The sequence below is a fragment of the Chiloscyllium plagiosum genome, chromosome 17 (genome assembly GCF_004010195.1).
Source record: "Chiloscyllium plagiosum isolate BGI_BamShark_2017 chromosome 17, ASM401019v2, whole genome shotgun sequence".
Classification (NCBI taxonomy): domain Eukaryota; kingdom Metazoa; phylum Chordata; class Chondrichthyes; order Orectolobiformes; family Hemiscylliidae; genus Chiloscyllium; species Chiloscyllium plagiosum.
Genome location: NC_057726.1, coordinates 34,426,826 through 34,454,039, shown reverse-complemented (window position 1 = coordinate 34,454,039; position 27,214 = coordinate 34,426,826). Strand labels below are relative to the sequence as shown.

General features: G+C 38.6%; 2 protein-coding genes across 4 annotated transcripts in view; both read left to right on the top strand.

Annotated features, from left to right (window-relative positions):
• znf507 (zinc finger protein 507) overlaps positions 1 to 23,374 on the top strand; it is a 59,656-nt gene extending 36,282 nt beyond the window's left edge. For 2 of the 3 annotated variants that reach the window (XM_043706845.1, XM_043706846.1), the window contains exons 3-7: positions 4,810 to 4,921; positions 8,075 to 8,186; positions 12,287 to 12,391; positions 17,274 to 17,408; positions 19,285 to 23,374. In XM_043706845.1, coding sequence (XP_043562780.1) covers positions 4,810 to 4,921; positions 8,075 to 8,186; positions 12,287 to 12,391; positions 17,274 to 17,408; positions 19,285 to 19,675 — 855 coding nt within the window. In that variant the 3' untranslated portion in view covers positions 19,676 to 23,374. The remainder of the gene's footprint in view (positions 1 to 4,809; positions 4,922 to 8,074; positions 8,187 to 12,286; positions 12,392 to 17,273; positions 17,409 to 19,284) is intronic. The other variant, XM_043706847.1, reaches the window with a different exon arrangement.
• Positions 23,375 to 25,869: 2,495 nt separating this feature from the next.
• LOC122558363 (dipeptidase 1-like) overlaps positions 25,870 to 27,214 on the top strand; it is a 27,989-nt gene continuing 26,644 nt past the window's right edge. Inside the window, exon 1 of the mRNA XM_043706844.1 lies at positions 25,870 to 26,044. Coding sequence (XP_043562779.1) covers positions 25,917 to 26,044 — 128 coding nt within the window. The 5' untranslated portion in view covers positions 25,870 to 25,916. The remainder of the gene's footprint in view (positions 26,045 to 27,214) is intronic.

The window sequence follows — 27,214 nt, the reverse complement described above, 5'->3', positions numbered from 1 at the left end:
TTTTATCTTAGCCTGCTGGACACACTTTCCTCATTCCTGAAGGGCTTATGCCCGAAACGTCGATTCTCCTGTTCCTTGGATGCTGCCTGACCTGCGCTTTTTCAGCAACACATTTTCAGCTCTGATCTCCAGCATCTGCAGTCCTCACTCTCTCCTTGATAAGCATTTCAACTCCACTTACATCCCTGTAGCCCTTAATTCCTTGCGAGATTAAGAATTTATCAATCTCTGCCTTGAAGACATTTAGCGTCCCGGCCTCCACTGCACTCTGTAGCAATGAATTCCACAGACCCACCACTCTCTGACTGAAGAAATGTCTCCTCTTTTGCATTCTAAATTGACCCCCTCTCATTCTAAGGCTGTGCCCACAGGTCCTAGTCTCATCGCCTAATGGAAACAGATTCCCAGCGTCGATCCTTTCTATGCCATGCATTATCTTGTAAGTTTCTATTAGATCTCCCCTCAAGCTTCTAAACTCTAATGAATACAATCCCAGGATCCTCAGCCGCTCATCTTGTGTTAGGCCCACTATTCCAGGGATCATCCATGTGAATCTCCGTATTCTAAATGGGACCTAACTAGAGCTTTATGAAGTCTCAGAAGCACACCGCTGCTTTTATATTATAACCCTCTTGAGATAAATGACAACATTACATTTGTTTTCTTAATCATGGACTCAACCTGCAAGTCAACCTTTAGAGAATGCTGGACTAGCACTCCCAGATCCCTTTGTACTTTGACTTTATGAATTTTCTCACTGTTTAGAAAACAGTCCATGCTTGTATTCTTTTCCAAAGTGCAAGATCTCGCATTTGCTCAAGTTGAATTTCATCAGCCATTTCCTGGACCACTCTTCTAAACTGTCTAAATCTTTCTGTAGCCTCCCTGCCTCCTCAGTACTACCCGCCTGTCCGCCTAACTTTGTATCATTGGCGAACTTCACCAGAATGTCCCCAGTCCCTTCATCCAGATCGTTAATATACAAAGTGAACAGCTGCGGCCCAAAACTGAACCCTGCGGGACACCAGTTGTCACCCGCTGCCATTCGGAAAAAGAACCTTTTATCCCAACTCTCTGCCTTCTGTCAGGCAGTCAATCCTTAATCCATGCCAGTAGCTCACCTCAAACACCATGGGCCCTCACCTTACTCAGCAGCCTCCCATGAGGCACCTTATCAAAGGCCTTTTGAAAATCTAGGTAGATAACATCCGCGGGTTTCCCTGGTCTAACCTACTTGTTATCTCTTCAAGGAATTCTAACAGGTTTTGTCAGGCATGACTTCCCCTTACTAGATCCATGCTGACTTGTTCTAATCCAGCTTTGCACTTCCAAGAATTTTGAAATCTCATCCTTAACAATGGATTCTAGAATTTTACCTACAACTGAGTTTAGGCTAATTGGCCTATAATATTCCATCTTTTATCTTGGTCTTTCTTGAACAAGGGGGTTACAACAACGATTTTCCAATCATCTGGAACTTTCCAGTGATTTTTGAGCGATTATAACCAGCACCTCTGCTATTTCCTCAGCCATCTCCCTCAGAACTCTAGGATGTAGCCTATCTGGGCCCGGAGATTTATCAATTTTTAGACCTTTTTTTAGCTTTTCTAGCACGTTCTCTTTTGTAATGGCTACCATACTCAACTCTGCCCCCTGCATCTCCTTAATTGTTGAGCTGTTACTCATGTCTTCCACTGTGAAGACTGGCATAAAGTGTTTATTAAGTTCTTCAGCTATTTCCTTATCTCCCAGCACTAGCCTTCCAGCATCAATTTGGAGCGGCCCAATTTCCACTTTTTTTTCCTCTCGTTTGTTTCTTACATATTGAAATAAGCTTTTATTATCATTTCTAATATCACTGGCTACCTTACCTCCATATTTGATCTTCACCTTCTCTCTTTGTTATCCTCTGTTTGTCTTTGTACTCTTCCCAATCTTCTGATCTCCCAGTGCTCTTGGCCACTTTTTAGGCTTTCTCTTTTACTTTGATACTGACTTCCTTTGTCAGCTGTCTAACTCCCCCCCCCCCCACCACCCCCACCTGCGGAAACTCTTTCTTTTCTTTGGGATGAACCTCTGCACTATGTCCTCAATTACACCCAGAAACTCTTGCCTTCGTTGCTGTACTGTGTTCCCCATTAGGTTCTGCTTTGAGTTGATTTTTGTCAGTTCCTGTCTCATGCCCCTGTAATTATCTTTATTTAACTGTAACACCATTACATTCGATTTTGCCTTCTCTCTTTCAAACTGCAGACTGAACTCTACCATATCATGATGACTGCCTCCTAAGTGTTCCCTTACTCTAAGCTCTTTTATAAAGTCTGGCTCATTACATAGCACTAAGTCTAGAATAGCCTGCTCCCTTGTGGGCTCCATCACAAGCTGTTCCAAAAAGCCATCCTGTATGCATTCCTTGAATTCCCTTTCTTTGGATCCACCTGCAACATTATTCGCACAGTCCATTTGCATATTGAAGTGACCTATGATCACCGTGACCTAGCTTTTCTGACATGCCCTATCTATTTCCTGGTACATCTTGCACTTCTGGTCCTGACCACTGCTGGGAAGTCTGTACATAATTCCCATTATGGTTTTTTTGCCTTTGTGGTTCCTCAATTCCAACCACACAGACTGCACATCATCTGACCCTATGTCATTCAGCGCCATAGATTTAATTTCATTCTTAACTAACAAGGCAACCCCACCCCCTCTGCCCACCTCCCTGTCTTTTCAATAAATTGTAAATCCTTGGATGTTTAACTGCCAGTCCTGAACCCCTGCAACCTCGTATCTGTGATGCCTACCACATCATAATCATTCACGACGATTTGCGTTGTTAATTTATCTACTTTGTTACAAATACTATGAGCATTCACCTTAATGGTAATTTTCTTGTCCTCATGATTTCCAACATCTCTAGTAATTGTCATAAGTTATGCATCGTTTTTGCTTCATTCCTAGTCTGCCTTGAACTTAAACCCTGCACACATGCATATCTTTCTACTTGGCTCCATAGTCCCTGTTGCTTTCCCTTTCCCTTCTCCCCCAACTCACAAGTTGAAAGTCCTAGTGACCACCCTAGTTCTCCTTTTCGAGAGAACACTGCTTCCAGATCAGTTCAGGTGGAAATCATCCCATCGGTACCGACCGCCTCGGTTCCATAACTGATGCCAATGTCCCATGAAATGGAATCCCTCTTTCCCACACCAATCTGTTAGACACATACTTATTTCCCTAGCTTTCGTATCCCTATGCCAATTAGCACATGGCTCGGGTAGTAATCCAGAGTATGACCCTCGAGGACCTGTTCTTCAATTTCCTTCCTTGTGCTTAATACTCCCAAACAGGTCCTCCTTCCTAGCCTTGTCTATGTTGTTAGTGCCAACGTGGACCACAACAACTGGATCCTCCCCCTCCCACTCCAATATCTTTTCAAGCCAGTCGGAGATGTACTGCACCCTCGCACTGGGCAGGCAACACACCATGTGGGACTCCCAATCCGACTTGCAAAGGATACTATCTGTCCCCATAATTATAGAATCCCCTATAACCACTTTTTGCACCCCTGTCTTGAATGGCCTTCTGCATTGGTCAGCTGGATCATCCTGTCCACAGCTCTTTCCCTCTTCTGTACAGGGAGCAAAAATCTCATACCTGTTGGACAGGGTCAAGGGCTGAGGCTTCTCCACTCCTGAATTCAGAATCCCCCTACCTGCCTCACTTACAGTCACACCCTGTTGTTCCTGATCACTAACTGAAATTGAATTACTTAATCTACCGAGTGTGACTGCCTCCTGAAACAAAGCATCCAGGTAACTCTCCCTTCCCGGATGTGCCTCAGTATTTGAAGGTCAGATTCCAGATCATCAATTCTGATCCGGAGTTCTTCCAGCAACCAACTCTTGCTGCAGATGTGGTCACTGCCATTCACAATGGGATCAGCCAGCTCTCACATCATACAGCTACAGCACATCACCTATCCAGCCATTCCTATGTATTTAATTAATTTATACAAATTTATGAGTTAAATAATTTCTAGTACTTCTCTATGGTCTTATTCAACTAACCAACTAATAGTAAACTTTTAATCAATCACACATTACACAAGAAATATCAATTGAAATACCTTAACTTAGCAACACATGAGAGTCCTTTTTTTTAGGTTCGAGAAGGAGGGCGGGTGGGAGACATTACATGTGTAGTGTCTCGGGATTCGGCCACTGCGCAAGTACTTACCCAGCAGTCCTCTGCACCTCACTGTGGCCTCTCCTTCTGCTGCTCCTTTAAAACCAGTTCTCACGCTCTCCCTTCCCGGCAGCCCTCGCTTCTCGTCACTCTGTAAAAATGGAGGCCCAGCTCCCGAGGTAAGTCCCTTTTAAGTAGGAAAACTTACCCTTCCCAGCAGCCCTCACTTCTCTCTGCCCTCGCTTCTCTCTGCCCTCTCTCCTTGCTGCTCTGTGAAATGGTTTGTTTCCACACAGCTTACTGCTGAACTCCCAAACAGTTCTGGACTGAGCTAAACTGCTCAGCTCGAGAGCTGACCACTCCCCTTTCATTATACAGGTCACTTCACATGACCATTTTGGCCTGAAGTCTTATCTGTTTATATATAAACAAAAAGGCCTCTCAATACTCTTTAATCTCTGTACCAAACCAGTCTAATTGACACAGAGATGTTCACAAACCCTCTGGAAAAAAAAGGACACAGAATCCTTAAGAAAAGGAACAGCTTTTAGAAAACAGAAACCAGCTTTGTGACACAGTAGATGGCTTATTGCTACTTTGACATTCTGAGCGTCTTTCTGACAGAACCAGCTCCGGAACCATGAGTGTGAGCAACATGGCCCCTCTCACATTTCCTCAACAAATGATGAGAATACTGACTGTAGTAGAGATGGGGAAACTGAAAGCACACAGGAAGGTAATGTGAATATTTATAATTATATTTATGCACATAAAATATACAATAAAATTAGAGGTATTAGATGATTTCTCTTGAAGCTGTAGGTGAAATGAAGAAACTTTGTTTCTGAACTTATGACCTGCTTTCCATTCAGCCATCTGTTCTTTTAGACATAGTCGACAGACCCCTCAGTTCACCCAGTCCATGCCAAACATAATCCCAAACTAAACTAGTCCCACCTGCCTGTTTCTAGCCAATTCCTTCCAAACCTTTTTTATTCATGTACTTACTCAATGGTTGGAAAAGGGTGCAGGTGTCTAAATTGGAAGCAAATTACCTCTGCAAAGTTTTTTTTCCTGGCGGTCTTTCAACAGTGATAAACTTTCTTAGCCTTTGGCAAAATAATATCTGTCTGTTTTTGTCAATCAGTATTTCAAACCTTATATCTAGGTATTTCATAGTCTTTTCTTGTCCAGCAGAATCAGTGAGATGGGCCGAGTAGTGTTGGGGTAAAGTGTTTGTTAAATTGTTATATTACGTGAAACATAAACTACAATCCACTGCAAATGTGCCTATTTACGGATTAATTTAGATGGGTTTGGGCTTGTCCAGGCAAGTTACTTGGACAGGCTGTTTATTTCCATACGTTAATAAACCTCAATATCTCAGATTCAAATACTTTTTAAATTTTTCATGTGCTGGTCTGATTCACCAGGGCAGGTGAAGTAAGGCAGGAGCTGTCAAAGTGAGCACTTAAGTACTCTTACAGCAGTACTTGTGGACCAATAGGAACGGGTCTGCTTCCTATTTTTGGTCTCTCACTCACACGTTGTAGTTTTCAACCTTACGAGATTATTTAAACTCCACATGGTTCTCCTTTGTTTCCTGAGATTTCTGGCCCGCACCAACTTGCTTGTACTTTACAGATAGCCCCTCCCCTCCAGCATTCCAGATGCCCTCACTTTCCCTGCAAAACTTATTCCACATACCTCTTCCCTTCACATCATAATCTCCAATAGCCTGACAGTCTTTCAGTCTGGTGGGAATGGAAGTAAAAGAACAGTTCTAATAACAAAAACAGAAGTTGCTGCAAAAGCTCAGCAGATCTGGCAGCACCTGTGAAGAGAAATCAGTATTAACGTTTTGGGTCTGCTGACACTTTCTCAGAAAGGTCCTTTTCCAGCAACTTATGTTTTTGCTTCTATTTACAGCGTTCATGGTTCTTTCAGTGTCAGTTCTAATAACATTCTGCCCTTAAATTCAATGAGACCTTTGCAAACTGAGTTTCTGGATTTGCCAGCAGCTGACACGTATTATCACCACCTGTAAATATCAGCATCAGTGTTGTGCTGGGTTGATTAAGCACACTCAGTGTCCTAGAAAGAGTTTGTAAGGGGGCTTATTCTTGTCTGTCAGCTGTTTCCAAGCCATGAAATAAATCTCCTTTTTTGAAAGCGCTGAAAGGACGCTCTAACAGCTGACTTAAATATACAGGTAGTTCTTATATAACACCATGGTTGGGTTCTTGTGCAACCCCAGCTGAAAGAAAAATTGCACTTTAGGAACAATGCTTAAAATGTTGACAATGTAATCATGTTACAGCCAACACGTTTTTAAAGTTCATGCTTTAGAAACAGCATTCCCAATTCATCAATTGCATTACAAAACACATGTTATAGCAGAACAGCTTATATAAATGCTGTGGATTAAATAACATAATTGCATAAGCTCAAAGGATGACTTTATACGTGTTAATGATCATTATCCTCTACATAATTATGATCAGTGGCCTTGAGATCACTCCCCTTCCAATTCATATAAATAATCTGCAATATATAGGGAAGCACTGTGGCTCAGTGGTTAGCACTGCTGCCTCACAGTGCCAGGGACCCAGGTTCGATTCCAGCCTCGGCCGACTGTCAGTTTGGAGTTTGCACATTCTCCCCATGTCTACGTGGGTTTCCTCCAGGTGCAGGTTAGGTGAATTGGCCATGCTAAATTGCCCATAGTTTTAGGTGCATTAGTCAGGGGTAAATATAGGGTAGGGGAATGGGTCTGGATGGGTTACTCTTCGGAGGGTCAATGTGGAATTGTTGGGCCAAAGGGCCTGTTTCTATACTGTAGGGAATCTAATCTTAAAAAAAAATTAGTAAATCCCTTTATTAATTTTTATTGGGTATCCCACTGCATAATATGTTTTCCAAAATACAAATGCTGAGAGAATGAACTATCTTAAGATGTTATAAGCAATGAAAAGTGTTTACTTGTTTCAATGTATGCATTTCATGTACATGCATCAGCTTTAGGTTTCAGTCTGCTATAGCAGTGCAGCTACAGAATGCTGAATAGTATGAGTCTCATGTTGTAGCCACTGATGGAGTAATGGCTTCAATATTTTGGCAGTCTAATTTCCATTCACAAAAGCAGGATCATAACCTTTTTTATGTCTTTTGGAAGAGAATTGGCTTGCAGACTTTACTAACTAGAAGTGAAGGTGATTGATAATTTTGCATCCAGCTACCTTTTTTAATAGTTCCATTGAAGTCTCTTTCAATCTGAGTGCCATTCAAGGCTTTTATTTGGTTAATGTTAATGTCTGGTGACCCTTCCTCAGAACTGAGCTTTTCCAACAACTTCTGGGGTTTTTTCTGACTCACAGTATCTGCAGTTCTTTTAGCTTTTATTTTATTGACCGCTTTCTCAGTTTATTCATATTTGTTGGTTTATATCAATGTTGGAATATATGCACATGGATGTTTGATTCTATCAGTTAAGTTTCATGTGCACATAAACTTTCATTCCTTTATCTTTAATTGCTTACTAACTGAAGTAATTCTAACTACATGTGACTATTTGTTCAGTAAGGGTCAGAAAGGCAACATTACCCAAAAAAATCTGAGAGGATGATAGCAAAATTCTTGTAGCTTTATGATTGATCAGCTTTGTGTTCTGAATGCTCACACTTGTCATGAACCACCACCACCATCCCTCACAAAACAAACCTTGACTTGGTGAACTGCATTAGCACTATTGTTTATGCATTAAGTAATTAAAAGATACCTGTATCATGGAAAATGTCCTTCTAAATTTTGGTTAATGACCTTGTATAGCAATTCAGAGTTAAAACAGTCAACAATTCTACCATTAATTCTTTAACTCCTTTTTATCTAGAAATACTGTCAGCTCAGAAGCTGTACAAATGCGATGTGTGTGACTACACAAGTTCAACATATGTTGGTGTGAGAAACCACAGAAGAATCCACAACTCTGATAGACCGTACAGGTTTGTGCAACTTGCAAAATACATCGAGCCAGCTTTTCATTGATACAACACAAGATGTATTCATTTCATTGTGCCTGGGTTGACTGTTTAGTAGAGCTATCCAACCAGCTATATTCTCCTGCTCTTTGCCTATGACCTTAACTTTTCTCTTTGAGTATTAATGTGATTCCCATGAAGAGTTCATATTGAACTTCCTCTGCACTTTAGCACGGTACATTCCAAGTCACCTTAGCTTGCCCTCTAAGAAGGTTTCCTCTTGTCACATTTGTTTTCCCAATCACTTCAATCTCTCCTTTGGCTACTAGCTTTTCCACCCCTGAAAATAGTTTTTTATTTACTCAATCAAAATCATTCATTTTCAAAATGAATTTATCAGTTACCTTGTACTCTTCTCTGATCCAAAGATGTGCATAACTGGTACCGATCAAGTAAATCTGCAAAAGCCATATCTTTGTATGCTTCTGTATTTTTGAATGGGAAAAGGTCTGTTTTAAAATCTGAAAATTGTGGAGGGGATTGCTGCTTTGGTAGCTTGTTTTTAAGTGCTGTTTAAACCATTATTTGTTCACCCAGTGGAACAATTTGAAGACAAACTGACAGTAAGGAATTGTGTACAAAATTAGGTTCAGCTAATTGGTCTGTGGGATGAAGACCAAGTACTTCTATCCGCCAACAACTATGTGATTGACTCCCAGTTCTTCTGATATACAGTATATCAATGATCTAGATCTTGGTATATAAGGGACAGAAGACCCTGAAATTAGAAAGTATTATAAACTCTGAGGAGGGCAGTGTGGAGCTTAAAAGGACATTAACAGGTTGGTGCAGTGGAAACATAGGTATTTGATGAAGTTCAATGCAGAGAAGTGTGAGGTGATGCACTTTGTCTTTCAATGTTCTTTCTACCAATGTAAAAATGGGGATACAATTCTAAAGGAACAGGAGGACTTTGGTGAACATGTGGACAAATCAATGAAAGTGTCAGGATAGTTGGAAAGAGCAGTTCATAAAGCATACAGTGGTCTTGGCTTTATTAATAGAGGTAAGAAGGTGGTGTATAAAACATGTTAGACCTCACCTGCAGTATTGTGTGTAGCTCTGGGTGCACTGGAGAGAGGGCAGAAGTGATTTACAAGAATAGCTCCAGGAATGAGAAACTTCAGTTCTGAAGCAAAATTGAAGAGGTTGGGCCACTTCTCCTTGAAGAGAAGAAGGCTGAGAGGAGACATGATGAACATTTTCAAAATCATGTCCAGGCTGCATAAAGTAGATCGAGAGAAGCTGTTCCCACTTGTAAAAGGAATGAAACAGAGAGCATAGATTTAAGGTGATGCAAAAGAAGGTGATCTGAGAAAAAAAACTTCATCTCACATTGAGTAGGTTAGCATATGGAATGCACTGTCGCAGAAATGTGGTAGAGCCAGGTTCGATTGAGGCATTCAAGAGGGCATCAGATGATTATTTGGAGAGAAGTAGTGTGTAAGGGTGTGGGGATAAAGCTAGAGATTGACAAGAGGTAATGGTGTTCATTTATTGAGCATGGTGCACTGAATAGCCTCCTATGCCATAACACATCTGTGATCCTATGCGGTAGCTGAACAGCTTGTGTGCATGAACGATATGGCTAGAAGCTGTTGGATGACTGGAAGAGAGAGTGATGTGCTTTCCTCTGCAGCAAAAATACATAAAGCCTGTTTATTGTCCGACATCTGTTGCATTAAGATGTTGTTTTTAACAATGCATCAGAGATGTATTGTAAACCATTCGTTCTGTGCCTCCTGTGAACAAATGAAAGTATCTGGAGAAGAGAGATCAAGGAGCAGCTAGTTGCAGCAAGCCAAAGGGATCATCTCAGTGAGCCCTGCAGAGAGGGACCTTTCCAGTTTTTTTGCTATCCAAGACTCCTTTTTTTTTTATCCAGAGTCTTTCTGTGTGTGTGTGTGTGTGTGTAAAAAGAGTTTTATAATGGGGTTAGACTTTTAACTAATAAAGAGATATTTCAACTGTTCATATATGTCTACCTTTAGTTAAAACTGTTTCTAATAAATAGTAATTCTTGTAAGTGCAGAAACCTAATGCCCTTCGGGAGAACATCACTGCACACTTCTCTACAGTCTGAAAAACAATCCACTTCTTTTTGTCCTTAAATCAATCCTTTCACCAATCTACCAGTTCTTTTTATGCCATAGGCTTCAGTTTTGCTAACATTTTGCCGACTGATACACTGATTTTGTTAATGCAAGTTAGCTAACACAATGCAAAAGTCATATTCTGAATTACAAACCTACCACAAGTTGTTCATCAGTTAGAATTGCTCGGCTGCTGGCTCATTGAAATTTGACATACTTTGTGTAAAATGATAAATTTGGAAGTCGCACTGCTATACTAGGAGAACTGTATCTAATCATTTATTAAGACTAACTCTTTATAAAAGCATTAAAAATAAGTTAGTATATATGGCTGATAAATATGTTTTAATACAAGATATTTTCCTTCTCTTGTACTCTTCTTTCCCACCATCCACTAGTGGGATTTTGCTAAAATTGATAGCTGAGCAAAAACATTTAGGATTAGGTGAGTTGTTGCAGAGAGCTATCACTGATATGAGACACTGAATGGCCTCCTTTATGCTGCAGCTATTCTGTGACCCATCGTAACATAGTATTGTACACAGTCAAGCATTGCGTAATTTGTAATGAACAAGCTTAGGAAAAATCAGGAGGAGTTATTTGGATTTTATTGTTTGTCTTTCTAATTGTAGTTTTTGTCTTTCCATCTGCAGCACAGTCTTATGATTTTAAATTCTTGCACCACAGATAATTATCGCAATGAATTGTCAGCTAATTGTCTGAAATGCAATTTGTTGGATCTGTATCAAGTATTTTATAGTAAAGTTGTATAGGTTTGCAGTATACTATGTGAAGCACTCCATGAGTCCTTCTTCCTTTTCCCATGATGGTCTCTGCAATTTTCATGTTTTTAAGCTAAATTAAATCTGCTGCTACAATATAAACTAAGATGTGTGACATGAGAAGGGGCCGAGGAAAGTAGTTTCTCTGTTCAAAGTCTGTAATAAGAAGCCCCCTCATTGACTAAAGTTAATTTAGTGCCTGCTATTTGATTATTAAAACAAATTATTGCAACAAAGAAGTTATTGTTGCAGAAAACAACACTCAGCAATTCCCTCGTAGTGTATTGAGAAAAACCTATTATAAAAAGAATTCTATGAGGTAAGAATCCAAAGATTGGGGAGAAGATTGCCTTTATTTGTATGAAGTTGCGAAGTGTTTTCATACACCTGGTTACAACTGCACAGGAAAGCAAGAAAACCACTCCCTCTCTTTGTACAGACTCAAATTAACCACTTAAAGTGCCAAAACCATAAACAATGCCAGATAACCACTTGTGACAGAAGTTTCCCACGGTTGAAATGTTAATTTAACTGCTCTCACCACAGATGCTATCTGGTCAGCTTAGCCTTTATGTTTCGAATTTCCAACTCCAGCAATTGTTTTGCTTTTTGTTTATATTGCTTAATTCATTTCCACTCCTTCTCAGAATAGCTACCTGAAAATCTACTCTTTGTCCTCCTGAATTTCTAAAGAACAATTATTCCAGTAATTTTGTTAAATGTTGTTTCTTTCCTTAGTAAAAGAAATAATATTGCATTCCCTTAATCCTGGCACCTTACTGATATTTTCAAAATTAAATGCCATTCCAATACTTTGTTACAGAACTAATCTGTATTGCAGCCATAATGGAAGTGACAAGGAGCTTTAGTAAAGCTTCTTTAGCTTATAACATGAATATAAGTCAGTACCGTATTATAATTAAGCAGGTACTTAAAGATACATACAATCATTTCTTCTATAGTGCGATAGTTGTGGTCCTGTGCAACCTCATGTTATACGAGAAGTGCACAGTACAAATAACACTTAAAGTGTTGGTATAGGATCACACTATAGCCAACACATGTTTTAAAAGTTTGCACATTAAATACAGCGTCCCCTATTTGTCATTCACGTTATAGCAAATTTGTATGACTAAACACATTATAGCAGAATGACCTGTACTCATATTCAACCATGATCGATTTACAGATGCAGTAGCTGTGACTTTGCAACAACAAACCTGAACAGCTTAAAGTGTCATATGAAACGCCACCCACAGGAGCATCAGGTTGTTCAGTTGCTGGAACAGTATAAGTAAGTGTTGTGAAAATCTAATTTGTAATTTATACCTTTTCAAGAACATAACCTTCAGCTTTAGGAATTAAATTTGAACTGTAGCAAAGAGGAGCATCTGGTTGAGAAATTGGTAAAAGCAGCTCTGATGTAAATGAAAATTAAATGAAATTTATTACCCTTAAATGCTAGCCTGTGTTTGTCCTGCAAGATGAGTGGTAATGGTGAAAAACTGGAGCAGTGAATTATCCTTCTCAAAGCTTGTAATGAAGCTAGGGAATCTGCAGAGGAGGCAATTAAATCTAGTAGTGATCTAAATTGTCCATATGGGTTGCAGAACCAAAGATTTGTGTCACAGGTAAAATAATTTGTGATTTTCTTCAAATCATCCAAAACAACACATTGTTTGCTGTTGATATAGTTATTTAGAATGGAAGTTTAGATAGAATTTCTTTTGTTGAATCTGCCTGGTTATTTGCTAACAGAACCAGGCAATTCAGTTTGGGTATAATGTAGAGAAAATCAACCAGAAGATTTGTTCTACCTTGCAGGTAGTGGCAGAGATCTACAATGATCTTTTCAGAACCATGTGCTAGAAAGTAAGCAGCTTGAATAGTTAGTTAGTTTGGAGCAAGCTGTACTGAAACTGTTGGAATGGACTGGGGATCAAAGTATGTATGCCCAAAGTCACAGTAAAGAACTGAAGAGTCCATAACCACAACCTATTCATACAAAATTGGAGGATTGCTGAGCTAACTGCTGATGGACAAATCCCAGTGATTTGAGTCTTGATGAAGAGCAGGAATTTAAGGGAATGCAAGTTTTGGAAGGTCATGTGCACCTTTATAAATAGTGAGTTTTGAGAAGGGGTGGCACGGTGGCTCAGTGGTTAGCACTGCTGCCTCACTGCACCAGGGTCCCAGGATCGATTTCAGCCTGGGGCAACTGTCTGTGTAGAGTTTGCACGTTCTCTCCGTGTCTGCGTGGGTTTTTTCCGGGTGCTCCGGTTTCCTCCCACAATCCAAAGATGTGAAGGTCAGGTGAATTGGCCATGCTAAATTGTCCATAGTGTTAGGTGCATTAGTCAGAGGAAAATGGGTCTGGATGGGTTACTCTTCGGAGGGTCGGTGTGGACTGGTTGGGCCGAAGGGCCTGTTTCCACACTCTAGGGAATCTAATCTAAGATTTGTAGCTCAGGTTGAGGTTTTGGATGTAGGTTTGCTCGCTGAGCTGGAAGGTTCATTTCCAGATGTTTCATTACCCTACTAGGTAACATCTTCAGTGAGCCTCAGGTGAAGCAATGCAGAAAATTCCTGCTTTCTATTTATATGTTTGGGTTTTTTTGGGTTGATGTTATTTCCTGTGGTGATGTCACTTCCTGTTCCTTTTCTCAGGGGATAGTAGATGGGGTCTAGCTTAATGTGTTTGTTGATAGAGTTCTGGTTGGAATGCCTTGCTTCTAGGAATTCTCGTGCGTGTCTTTGTTTGGCTTGTCCTAGGATGGATGTGTTGTCCCAGTCGAAGTGGTGTCCTTCCTCATCCGTATGTGAAGATATTAGTGAGAGAGGGTCATGTCTTTTTGTGGCTAGTTGGTGTTCATGTATCTTGGTGGCTAGTTTTCTACTTGTTTGTTACAGTCCTTACACAGTATTTTGTAAATGACATTAGTTTTGCTTGTTGTCTGTATAGGGTCTTTCAAGTTCATTAGCTGCTGTTTTACTGTGTTGGTGGGTTTCTGGGCTACCATGATGCCAAGGGGTCTGAGTAGTCTGGCAGTCATTTCCGAGATGCCTTTGATGTAGGGGTGAGTGGCTAGGGTTTCTGGACACGTTTTGTCTGCTTGTTTGGGTTTGTTGCTGAGAAATCGGTGGACTGTGTTCATTGGGTACCCATTCTTTTTGTATACATGGTACAAGTGATTTTCCTGTGCTCTGCATAGTTCCCCTGTGCTGCAGTGTCTGTATTGGCTCGTTGAAATAATGTTCTGATGCAGCTTCGTTTGTGGGTGTTGAGATGATGCTTCTGTAGTTCAATATTTGGTCTGTATGTGTTGTTTTTATGTAGACGCTGGTTTGAAGTTCTTCATTGGCTGTTCGCTCTACTGTGACATCTAGGAATGGCAGTTGTTGTTGGTTTCCTCCTCTTTAGTGAATTTTATGCCAGTACGGGTATTATTGATGGTCTTGAAGGTTTCCTCTAATTTGTTTCATTTAGTGATGACAAAGGTGTCATCCACATAGCGGACCCAGAGTTCCATGGGTGTTCCATTTGTCTGTCTGTAGGTTTTGTTGTTGAAAGTGAAATGAGTGGTAAGGCATAGGTCTACTGGCTTGATATTCTCCTTGTTGATTAAGTTAGTGGTGTTTGGTGTATGCGTCTTCGGGTCTTCTAATAGTGTAGTCAGTGTTTCCTTGGCCAGGTTAAAGAACCGTGATATTGGAGATCCCATGGGTGTTCCATTTGTCTGTCTGTAGGTTTTGTTGTTGAAAGTGAAGTGAGTGGTAAGGCATAGGTCTACTAGCTTGATATTCTCCTTGTTGATTAAGTTAGTGGTGTTTGGTGTATGCGTCTTCGGGTCTTCTAATAGTGTAGTCAGTGTTTCCTTGGCCAGGTTAATGTTGATTGAAGTAAACAAGGCTGTTACATCAAAGGAGACCATTATTTCATCCTCTTCTATCTTAGTATCTTTGGTCTTCAGGAATTCAACAAGGAGAATATCTTCAAGCTAGTGGACGTATGCCTTACCACCCACTTCACTTTCAACAACAAAACCTACAGACAGACAAACAGAACACCCATGGGATCTCCGATATCAGGATTCTTAGCAGAGGCAGTAATGCAGAGACTTGAGCAAACAGCTCTGCCAACCATCCAACCCAAACTCTGAGTCCACTACATAGTTGACACTTTTGTCATCACCAACTAGCCACAAAAAGACATGACTCTCTCTCACTAATATCCTCAAATACGGATGAGGAAGGACACCACTTCGACTGGGGCAAGCTAAACAAAGACACGCACAAGAATTCCTAGAAGCATGGCATTCCAACCGGAACTCTATCAACAAACACATCGAGTTAGACCCCATCTACTATCCCCTGAGAAAAGGAACAGGAAGTGACTTCACCACAGGAAATAACATCACCAACCCAAAGAAACCCAAACATATAAATAGAAAGCAGGGATTTTCTGCATTGCTTCACCTGAGGCCCACTGAAGATGTCACCTAGTAGAGTAATGAAACATCTGGAAATGAGCCTTCCAACTCAGCGAGCAAACCTACATCCAAAACCTTTATAAACCTTTCTAAGCTATTACCTTAAATGCTATTTACTTTCTTTGGTGATTCTTGATATACAATCCAGTTTGTTTTATTAAAGAATAAGGAATCTTGGTGAAAAATTCTGTCAGTTAATTGTTGTGTGCTCATATTTGTTGAAGTATTTATGGTAACCTGACATGGTCATAATGTAAGTACATTCTAAAGCAATTCAGTAATTGTTGGTGAATAAATATTTGTTTTATTCTAAGAAATTGTATTTAAATATGAAGTTCACTAAACCACAGGCTAGTTTGAAGATAAGTCAGTACATGGTTTGCTCTCACCTGTGACCCAGTAGGTAGCCTAGCTCCCATAACATAGATTATTCCATTTTGAGTTTCAAGGAGCTGCCCTGCTGGAGAATTTAAGGAAGTGAAGAAGTGGTTGAAATAATCAAATCCAAGTAATTGTTACTTTGTTAATTTTTGTTTTGATCGGTTTGGATATCATCAGATCCCAGCCAAATCAACAGTTGATTATTTTTCCACATTTAAGGATGATGTCCATTCGTGATGCTAATCTAGTAATACTTGCAATAGCCTTGAATGTTTCTGACAATGCATCTGATTCAGCAAACATTACTGCTGATTCAGTGATGATGTGTAAAATATTTTGAGGTACTTTTCTATGATCGTCCTGTTCTAGAGTTATGAGGTGGTCTCCATTTCCTCATTAGTGCTTTGTCATTTAAGTAACAAAAGTTGTTGTTTTTGGGTCAGTGTCTGAGTAGGCTTTTGGTGTAACATTCTCAATTCTGGATCTGGTTTTTAGATTTCTGTTGAAGAGAATGTGCTAAACATCTCAACCTAAAGAGCATTTAACATAGTACCAAATGTTCTGTGCATTCACAATACTTATCTGCTGCTTTCAGTAATTTAAATTATATTTTGAAATTTGACTATGTATATGGAGGGATGGCTTGTACAATATATGTATTTTTATGCAGATTCTTTAACATTGATGCTGCCAAAATAGTTAGTTAGAGTCCAGTTTTGGGTATGTTACAAGTAGACATATGCAGCTAATGATGGGTAGAAGAATGCATATATTTGCATATAATTACATTAATTGCTGAAAAATCAGTTCTTCTGACTCCTAAATGCTAATGCAATTTGCTGAAATATGTTTACTAGCTTTAAGAGATTTTTAATTACTTTCCCTTTTTTTGTTGGTGAGTAGTTTAAATGTCAGAATATATTTAAATATGGTAATCAAAGATCAAATTTAAATGGATTTATCATTTCATATACCAAATTAATTATATTGTATGATTTTTGTTGTATTTTTGGGGTTCAGAAAAATTCTTTAAGAAAAGATCTGAAAATTAAAAGTCACATTGTGAGAGGCAACTTTTGACTAGACTGGTTGAGCTTCCTGTCAAAAAGCCAACTTAGCCAGTGCCAATGGACTAATTTGAATTTCAATCAAGATTGCAGTTTGATTTGTGACTCTCTTTACAAGACTTGTTTTTGTACCTATGAAGCCATGTCACTATATCTGGTTTATTTTATGTAATTGTCTGTATGAACCTTAAACATGGATTAGTTTATGTAATTGTGTTCTGGTTTTGTTTGTTGATAGGTGTTCTCTATGTGGTTATGTGTGTAGCCATCCTCCATCTTTGAAATCCCATATGTGGAAACATGCAAGTGATCAAAATTATAATTATGAACAGGTGAATAAGGCCATAAATGAAGCCATTTCTCAAAGCAGCAGGTGAGCATACATCTATTAATAGTAGAAGGCTTTAATTTGTTAATATTTGTTTTGTGGAAATTTGATTTAACTGTGATTTGTTGAGCAGCTTCAAATTGTGATTAGACAAAGCGCTGTTTAATCATTTATAATGTGAATAATTGTCAATGCTAGGTCACACTGTGCTGGAAAAATAAGAGTTTATATTTATGGTCTTGTAGAAGAAGAGAGGGTTGCCTTTTGGGAGGGGAGACCATAATCTGCCTTTCTTAAAGATTTTATTTTTATGAACATCAAGGAGAAGAAAATGCAGACTCACTTGCCCCATGCATTCACTTTCTGTTCGCTCTCTCATGAAGGCGAGGAGGAAGTGAGGAGATCAGTAGATGTCCTCCTTTCACTCCTGGGAGAGGAAGCTTTAATCATTCGATATATGATTTTATTGTAGATTTGAGGATTAGAGATTTTAGATAGGGCCCTCATAGAGTGGATGCAGTGCAGCTGGGAACCATTTAACCACTTGGCCCAAGCTAGTCTGTGGAAGAGCCATTCAGCTCATCCCACTCACCTGCCCTTGCTCCATACCCATTTTTTTTTTTCTTCCCTTCATATGCTTATCCACTTTCTTTTCAAGTCTCAATTAAGTCTGCCAGCATTGCCCCTTCAGGTAGTCAATTCCAGGTCTTAACTGCTCAACATGTGAAAAGTGCTTTTTAACCCTTCATGTCCCTTTGATTCTTTTGTCATCACTTTCATTCTGTATCCTTCTTCTCTCAGCCTCAATTCCCCCAGTCCATCCACATATTGAAGGCTCTTGTTTCTGCAACTGTATCCATAAACATTCTCTGAAGCCTTTACATCCTCCCTAAAACGTATATCTAAATCTGAAAAATCTAGTGCAGTGCCCAGAATTGGACACAATGCTGCAGTTGATGTGGAATTATCCTTTGTAATCTCTGCCTCTAATTACTAAAAAAAAGTCAAGATTCTGCATGGCTTTATAGTACTTTCCTAGCTTGCCTTACCACCTTCAGTAATTTATGCACATTTACCCCAGGTCATCTGTTCCTGTAACCTGTTTAGACACCTTGTTTTCCCTCCAAGATATCAAGTACAATTTTCTACCCAAAAGGGAAGATGACAGCTGGAGATCCTACTGAATTTCAAGTTAAATAATTAATTTTTGTCAACTGAACCTGGGGCTAAACACTCAAGTTGTAGTGAACCGTTCATTCCAGCAGGCAAGCACTGCAGGTGGGTTCTGTTTTCAAGGACCCAAAGGCCATCATATCAGGCCAATTCACTTCACTCAGCTCGTCACATTTTGGTTGACGCAGCCAACTGATGTAGCATCTACAGAATGGCTATGTGTGATTTGTTTAATGGAAGTGGATGTCAAGGGTAAATACAAACTGGGGAGCTTAACCTTAGATCTTTTACTCCTGCATTGCTGCCTGAGTCCTGAAAGGAACTGAGTTGTAAAAACAGTGGTTAAAGTAAATGTTGTAAGGATTGCTTCTGGTCTATGAGGAGGAAACATGAGGACAAATCCAGTTTTCCACCAATTCATGAGGGGAAGAAAGCTAACTGCTCCAGCTTGTCACCCAGTGGCTAAATTCTGCCATTACATATGTCAGACTTGCATGAATACGAAAATCGTATTTAAAATGTGAAAGGACAGATGTTACCAGATGTGAATGCAATAAATATAGTACAAACAATGGTACACATTATCCTAGCCTTTCTATTTCTGGGCTAAATGTCTGGGTACAGCTCCCTCTTGTCATAGAAGAGTTATAGCATGTCCAACGAGGTATTTAAAACATTTTTTTTGTTTGCATTATATTATGGTGAAGTTATTTTATGTAAAATAATGCATGCATCTAACTTATATAAGGTGTCAAGACCTCCAGCGAAAACCTGCAGATGAGGATGTTGAAGAAATATCATCATCGTCACCATCACTTCATCCTCTTTCTACAAATTCTGATAAGCCTCCCTCAGCTCCAGAGGCAGTGAGCCTCATTACTGATGAAACCAAAGGCCCCGAAAAGTGCCAGAAATTGAATTCAGACTTAAATGTCTCTGATACACCAGGAAAGGCTGGGAGTCAGATTCGTGCTGGCATGGAGTACTGTGTGCTGTTATTCTGTTGCTGTATCTGTGGTTTTGAATCCACCAGTAAAGAGCTATTGATGGATCATATGAAGGAACATGAGGGTGAGATCATTAACATTATCCTCAACAAGGACCACTGCTCCCAACCTGAACAGAGTGGCTCTGACTAAATCAACCTGGAGAAGCTATATTTACAAAACAAATTGCCTCTTTATAGAAGGGTCATGAGATAAACTATTGAACAAACCGTGAATGTCAACAATTCAAAACATGATTTTAGTCCCTTTTTAAATGGTGTAAAGATTACTGTTGTCACCCTTTTCAGAACATATTACAAGTAATATCTTGCATATAAGTAACCTAGGTGCAAGAAGATGTGCGAGGATCATTTTGATATTTCATTTCTCCTATACTGTCCTGCACCATGTCCTAAATACTGGTGCTTTAGGTACAGATAATATTTCTGTATTTATTGAAGTTTTTTTAATATTTATGCCTGTAGTTATAAGCTGTTACATGCAGTGAAGTTATTGTATTCACAATGCACTTTGCTTATGGTGCTATTTTGTAATCATATCACTGTACGTGAAGGGGTTGCAGAATGAAAACTTTTACCTTGTTCAGTAATAATATGAATTTAGTCTTTGAACAAAGGTTTTGTTCAAAGTTCTGTGTCATACAGTAATTTTCTGGGGAAATGGTCTTGCCAAAGTCTGCACAGGTTTTTCTCTTTTTGAGAACGATGGCAGGCTGACTTGAAACATGAGAGTTTCAGGTATGTGCTTTACAACCCAGTGCAAATGGAAATGAATAAAGCCTCTTCAGACAAGCAAGTTAACATGTTGTTCATCTTCAGAAGACATCATGCTTTAATCTTGTGGGTTTTTTTGTGTTCCATGAATACCTAATTTTACTGTAGACAGATTATCTTTGAAGTTCCATACAACTATGCTGTTGAGTTATTTCAAAGGGATCAGAAAACTGGCTTTGTTCCAAACATAGCATGCACTGACATTTTAAAACCTATTTTGTTGGAGGAATGGAAAACTGCTAACTTATTTTACCCTTTGGTTCAGATGCATATTTAAAGTTTGCAAATGTTCACAAGGATTATGATCCTGCAAACTGAAATGCCCAGGCTTTGAGATCTACACTTAGAGTGTATACAAAATTGCTATTTTAATATGTTGTATCACAAGTGGAAGTTATTCAAATCATCTTCAATAAGATCATAATTATGGAACCATTTACTCAGAGGTTTGTCCTGAGTTTTTGGTAATAGAGATGGCCACTTATGTAAAAATAAATATTAGTAATTTGACTTGAAACGGTTATAATTATTGATTTTACTGCTTAAAATTATGATTTCACTAATTTTACAAGAAATATTGCACTGAATTATATAAGTTGAACAAGCAGTAAAAGGTACCTTGCTACAATTCAACTTGCATCTAAAATTGTCCATCTGAGTTTGAAGGAAATCCATGTAAAATTTAGCAATGTATTTGAAGATATAAAACTGAATTTACTTATAACAGACATGAGCATTGACGTGAATAGAATTTGAAAAATGTAACAATGATTTTATAATTAGTTAAATATATTGGTTTAATACAGATATTGTGACTAAATGATAGTTAAGAATTTTGAATTTACTGTTCATTTTTGAACTTCAGTTTTTAGAACTCTGAATTTCTGTTTAGTTTGGGCAATAAATTAATTTTATCAGCTATGACTTAAACATTAAAAATCTATTTAAAATTCAAATATCTACTAGGAAATATTGCTATTTACACCCAGTAGTGTCTTTGAGAAATATAAAGACATCCTTATCTCCATGCATGTCTTCGGCCAAAATGGTATTGGGATTGTGAAAATTGCCAGAAGAACCAGTTTGTTGTCTTCCTTCTGAAACTTACCACAAACAAGTAAGGGAGATATGTGTCTCAATTGTAACTGTCAGGGTGCTTAGTATTTGTCAACTGATAAGAAGAGGTTTCCCAAACACTTCCACATGAATTTGGTATCTTTTTTAAAATATAAAGATTGTGGTTTGAGTGAGGATATGTTTGCTTTTTCTAAGATAAATTTGTACTGAATATTCTGTGCATTTGATATTGCCGAGGCAAACATACTGTTAACATTCATCACTTTCTTTTTTACTTAGAAAAAAAAATGCAACGGTTATTGTGTTGAAATTTGCCTTTAGTTTTACAATTCTTCGTAAGCCATCATGGTAAAACTAACCGACTGTCTTGTAGTTACTGGGTTCATCCTTTCTTCGATATTCTAAAACCTAGCAGTGGTTGGAAGAATATTGTGAAGCTGTAATGGACTTGCAGTTATTTGAAAGACAATGGGGAGCAATAACGATAACATCCAAACTGCTGATATGAGAATTTGTAATGCCTTGTTCACATTGCATACAAAGTGAATGAATCTGAAAAGTTTCTAGTTTTGCCCAATTGTACTGATTATTTATGTAGTGCATGCATAATTATTTAGGCTACTTGCAAACCAAGAAAGAACTGATTTGGTTTCAGTTCACAACATGAATGAAACTAAGGTTTTTTAGAAACTGAATCCATTGTGCTTGTTTCACACTGTTTTTACATAAGGCAACGTCCTATTGATGTTAATGATTGAGATTCCAGCTTAATAAATGTACAGTAGGTGACATACTGTAGAATGTCTGTGCTTACATAGGTAAAATTTCACAATCTTGCATAAATTCTCTTACTGATTAGAGAAATTAAAGCCATAGTAAGCCAACATTATTCACCTACTTTACATTTTGTGGTGACTGAAATGATTTTCACAGGTTGCGGACATTCTAAGAGATCAGAAGGAAAATATTAGAGATAAATAAAATAATTGCTTCAACAGCTGTTTGTATAAAGTTCCATGTATTTAAGAGTAAATTATGGTTCCAAGGTTTAGGAGCTGAAGGAATAACAGGATCTGTATTCAAAGTTTTTTGTTCCTCTTTAAGCTGGATTCAGCTGTGCAAGTACTTCCACTGTGAACCTGAATTAACGCAAGGTTGACTGAAATTTTAAATACTCTGCATTGTGGGTAGCTTGCAGTTTGCTTGCTATCATACTTTACACCGGTTTATTTTGGGTGATCGTGCCACAGGCAAGGCTAAGGAAAACTTACTTTTGTGAGACATTAATGCATTTAATTTTAAAGGTTTAGTCTGCAGTTTTTAGAACCTCTTACAAAATGTATTTTTTATTTCTGTTATTGTTTCTCTTATCACATTATGTTTTTGTTTTGTATTTCTATGCTCATAACTGTATTTCCAAAACTTATGAAAGATATTAAATGAAAGTTTCATAAGGTGGCTACTGGTACCATATGTGGACATTTTGAGAGCACTTAGTTAAAATAATATATAATTGTTAAACATCCATGATTCTACAAGGAAAGTTTAAAATTTGATACCTGAAATGGATACAGAAACTTATAAGTAGATGTAACATACATGCCATTTGATATTAAAGAATTATTTTGAATACATGTCATCAATTACACTAAAACATTTTGTTAGCCAAAGCATTTTGGAAAACTGACAAGTATCTTTTAACAATAGGACTGTATGAGTGTGAGCGTGTAGGAATGTGTATCCAAGTTTGATCTGCACGTTAAGCTGCATGCCTTAATGCCAAAAGCTCTTTGGATCTCTTACGGTAGAACTGATCAAGTTTTTCTGTGTTAATAAAACCAGACCTGTAGTACTTCTGTAATTATTGTTCTACTTAATGTTGTGTAACATTAATTTATTTTACTTGTAATGTTTGTCATCTATTATGTTTACTCAATGTACCATTTGTAATTTGGTAATAAATCTTTGTCTTAAAAAATGAACAGGATATATTTTATTTAGTTTGTGTTTTTCATCCATAATGTTGTCTCCAAATGCAGTTCTGTTTTCCAGTTGAGAAAGAGCTAAGTGCTGCTTATTCAAGTCTGTGTTGTGACCATAGGATTACTTAGCATGGAAAGAAGCCAGTTAGCCCAACTGGACATGTCATCATTTATTCTCCTTTACCAGTGGTCCCAATTCAACATACCAACTCCGTTCTCATATCTCTTTGTTTCTCATTCCTTTAACTGCTTAGTTTAATTCTGTCCATCAACTTTGACCTGGTTGTTGAATTTGGCTGCAACTGTTCAAAAGCTTTGTTACCTATTATACTTAAAATTATACCTTTTTATAATTTTTGTAGCTGGCTTTGCACACAGCTTGAAGAGTGCGAGATTGATAAACCTGTTGGTAAAATGCAATTGTAAGTGGGGCAAAAAGAATTCCATTCTACTTTGGTCAAAACACATGTACCCACATTGAAAATTCCTGCATAGAAACCAAAATTTGAATCTAAATGTCATTTCTGTTGCAATATTGGACCTAGATTTAATAATTTTTGCCCTACACTAAAAGCTGGTTTTAAGAAGCAATTTATTTTTGAATGCTATTCCTAACTATAAAATGTTTTCATGTATCCAGTGAGAATGACATGTCTGATTTGTTTCATTTGTGTCCTAAGCCTTTTTTCAAAAGTTTTATATGTCATCTGACCCTGTGTGTCCTGCTGTTTCACAGCTCCACGGGAGGTACTAATGTTATAAACCGAAATTGGAAGCACTTGGCACGTACTAAATCCTGGTGACATCAGCTAACTTGACAGAAGTGCTTATTCCTGAGTTTTGAAACTTGGCAGAAACTTAATGCAATAAATGTAAGACGGTATTTGAAAGCATACATTAGTGTTGTACAAAATAATACACTAAAATTTTGAAACACAAATTATAGGAATACTTGAGCTGATTTTAGAGAATTTAAGTGCTGCTTTCTTCATCTATCTCATCACTGTTCATCTCATTCACCAACATCCACATGATAGACATGAAAATCCTTCGCAAAATTTATTTGAAATCTTTGTGAATTGTTAAATCGTGAAGTATATAAAGGTCACACAAAATCACAAAGGACAAGAAGGACATTCAATGTAAGTAAGTGTGAGATTATCCATTTAGGCCAAAGAAAGAGATTGGGGTACTTTCTGGATAATATGAAATTAAATTACATTACATTACAGTGTGGAAACAGGCCCTTCGGCCCAACAAGTCCACACCGACCCGCCAAAGTGCAACCCACCCATACCCCTATATTTACCCCTTACCTAACACTACAGGCAATTTAACATGGCCAATTCACCTGACCTGCACATCTTTAGACAGTGGGTGGAAACCGGAGCACCCGGAGGAAACCCACGCAGACACGGGGAGAACTTGCAAACTCCATACAGTCAGTCGCCTGAGGCGGGAATTGAACCCGGGTCTCAGGTGCTGTGAGGCAGCAGGGCTAACCACTGTGCCACCGTGCTGCCCACAATGCAGTGGATGTCCAAAGAGACTTGGTGGTTTAGGTGCATAGATCTTTAAAATGTCATGAACGGTACAGAAAATAATAAGCTAATGGGTGCAGGTCTTTTTATCCGGAGGACTGGCGAACAAGGATGCAGGAGTTAATCACAGACATGATGGGCCAAAGGGACTGTTTCTGTTCTCCAATTTCCATGTTAGTTGTACAAAAAGCTGGTTATACTTCACTTGGAGTACTGAGAGCAGAGTGAGCACTTCACTTTTGGAAGGATATATTGGCCTTGGAGTGTAAAATTTATATTTACAAGAAAACCTCTGCAATCCATGTTTCAAAATTATGAGCAGATATTTTACAAATTAGGCCTGTTTTCTCCAGAATTCAGAAGATTAAGAGGTGATCTGATGGAAGTGTTCAAGAAAAGACAGTGTAGGTAATCTATTTCTTTAGTTGAAGATTCCAGAACTAGGGAGCATAGTCAAATTGTTTCAGAATAGATATTCAAAAGCAATTCTACACTAAAAAAACGGTAGATGTTTGGGCCTCTTTTTCACAATGGCCATGGATGCTGAGTGAGTTAATTGTAAATTTGAGAGGCTTATGGGTCAAAGGCAAGCATATGGAGTGAGACCACAGATTAGTCATGCTTTCATTGAAAGGTTAAACAGGTTTGAGGGGTTGAATGGCTGCATCCTGTTCGTATGTTCCCAAGTGTATTCTGAAAATTGACAAAGAGGGTCTTGAAAGCAGGAAACTATTTGCAGGAGCAGAAATATCATTCCTCAACTGCTTGATCAAAAACAATTAAATTTGTGTTGCAACCCATCTGATTTTATATGTAGAAGCATAATGTACATTGACAGGATATGCCATTTGAGCCTGTTATTTTTGTGTTGCCAAGAAATACAAAGGAACTGTTTCCTGTAGCAGAAAACCATTGTTTAAAAACGTCCAACACCTTAACAGGAAGTTCAGACATCGAGGAGCAACTTTTAGTTCTGAGCAATGTTAAAAGTTCTGTAGAAATGTTGCTAAAATATCTGGATATCCTAGTGTTGCTGAGTTTAATGCAGTGTTTTGAAAAATATACAACTATACCTTCTTATCAAGAGAGAGCTGAGCAGTTAATGAAAACTACTGCCTTGATTGATGGGTAGGTAAATTATTCTGCAATTTTAACACATTATAACTAGATCACGCTTTCAACTTTAAGGCTTCACTGAATAAGAAAAATACATCTTATGTTTTTACAATTAATTTAGTTAAACAGATGTAACTGATATTTTGATTATCCTGCAATGAGTCCAGAGTTCAGTTGTTCTAGTGAAAAAGCAAATATTGTAAATATTCATGTATATGTTGATACCTAAAGTGTACACACATGTAGAATCTGACTCTGGTTTTTCAGTGATTATCTATTAATTATTTACCAATAATTTAAAGGAATCTGTAGGAATTTTTTTTAAGGTTTTCTCTCCACCAGTTCTAGTAAAATAATTTAGCCAATTGCCAAGACTTGTGATGATCTATCACGATGTCTTCAAGATAAAATGGCAAGTACATGGCTCAATTTAGACAAGTGGAAGATGTGGCAGAATGGGTTAATCAACATTGCAGATTGGCCATATTAATACCCAGGAACCACCTGAATGCATCCTCAAAGACACAAGAGAAAAGATGGTATTTCAGATTTGCAGGCTAGTGCCATAATCATAAGAAGGTGTAATTTCACAGCATCTGCCACCTGAATTGGACAACAAAGTCGGAGACAAATGGGGAGGAAGGATAGGCAAGGACAGGCGAATGAACACAATGGGGCTGGTGGGCTGAAATATGTTTATTTCAATGCAAGGAGTATAATGGATAAGGCAGCATCCAAGGAGCAGGAGAATCGACGTTTCAGGCATAAGCCCTTCTTCAGGAATGAGGAAAGTGTGTCCAGCAGGCTAAGATAAAAGGTAGGGAGGGGACTTGGGGGAGGGGCTTTGGAAATGCGATAGGTGGAGGGAGGTCAAGGTAAGGGTGATAGGCCGGAGTGGGGTGGGGGCCGAGAGGTCAGGAAGATGATTGCAGGTTAGGAAGGCGGTGCTGAGTTCGAGGGATTTGACTGAGACAAGGTGATATATTTCCCTCCCCTCCCCTATCAGCGTTCCGAAAAGACCACTCCCTCCGTGACTCCCTTGTCAGGTCCACACCCCCCACCAACCCAACCTCCACTCCTGGCACCTTCCCCTGCAACTGCAAGAAATGCAAAACTTGCGCCACACCTCCCTCCTTACTTCTCTCCAAGGCCCCAAGGGATCCTTCCATATCCGCCACAAAT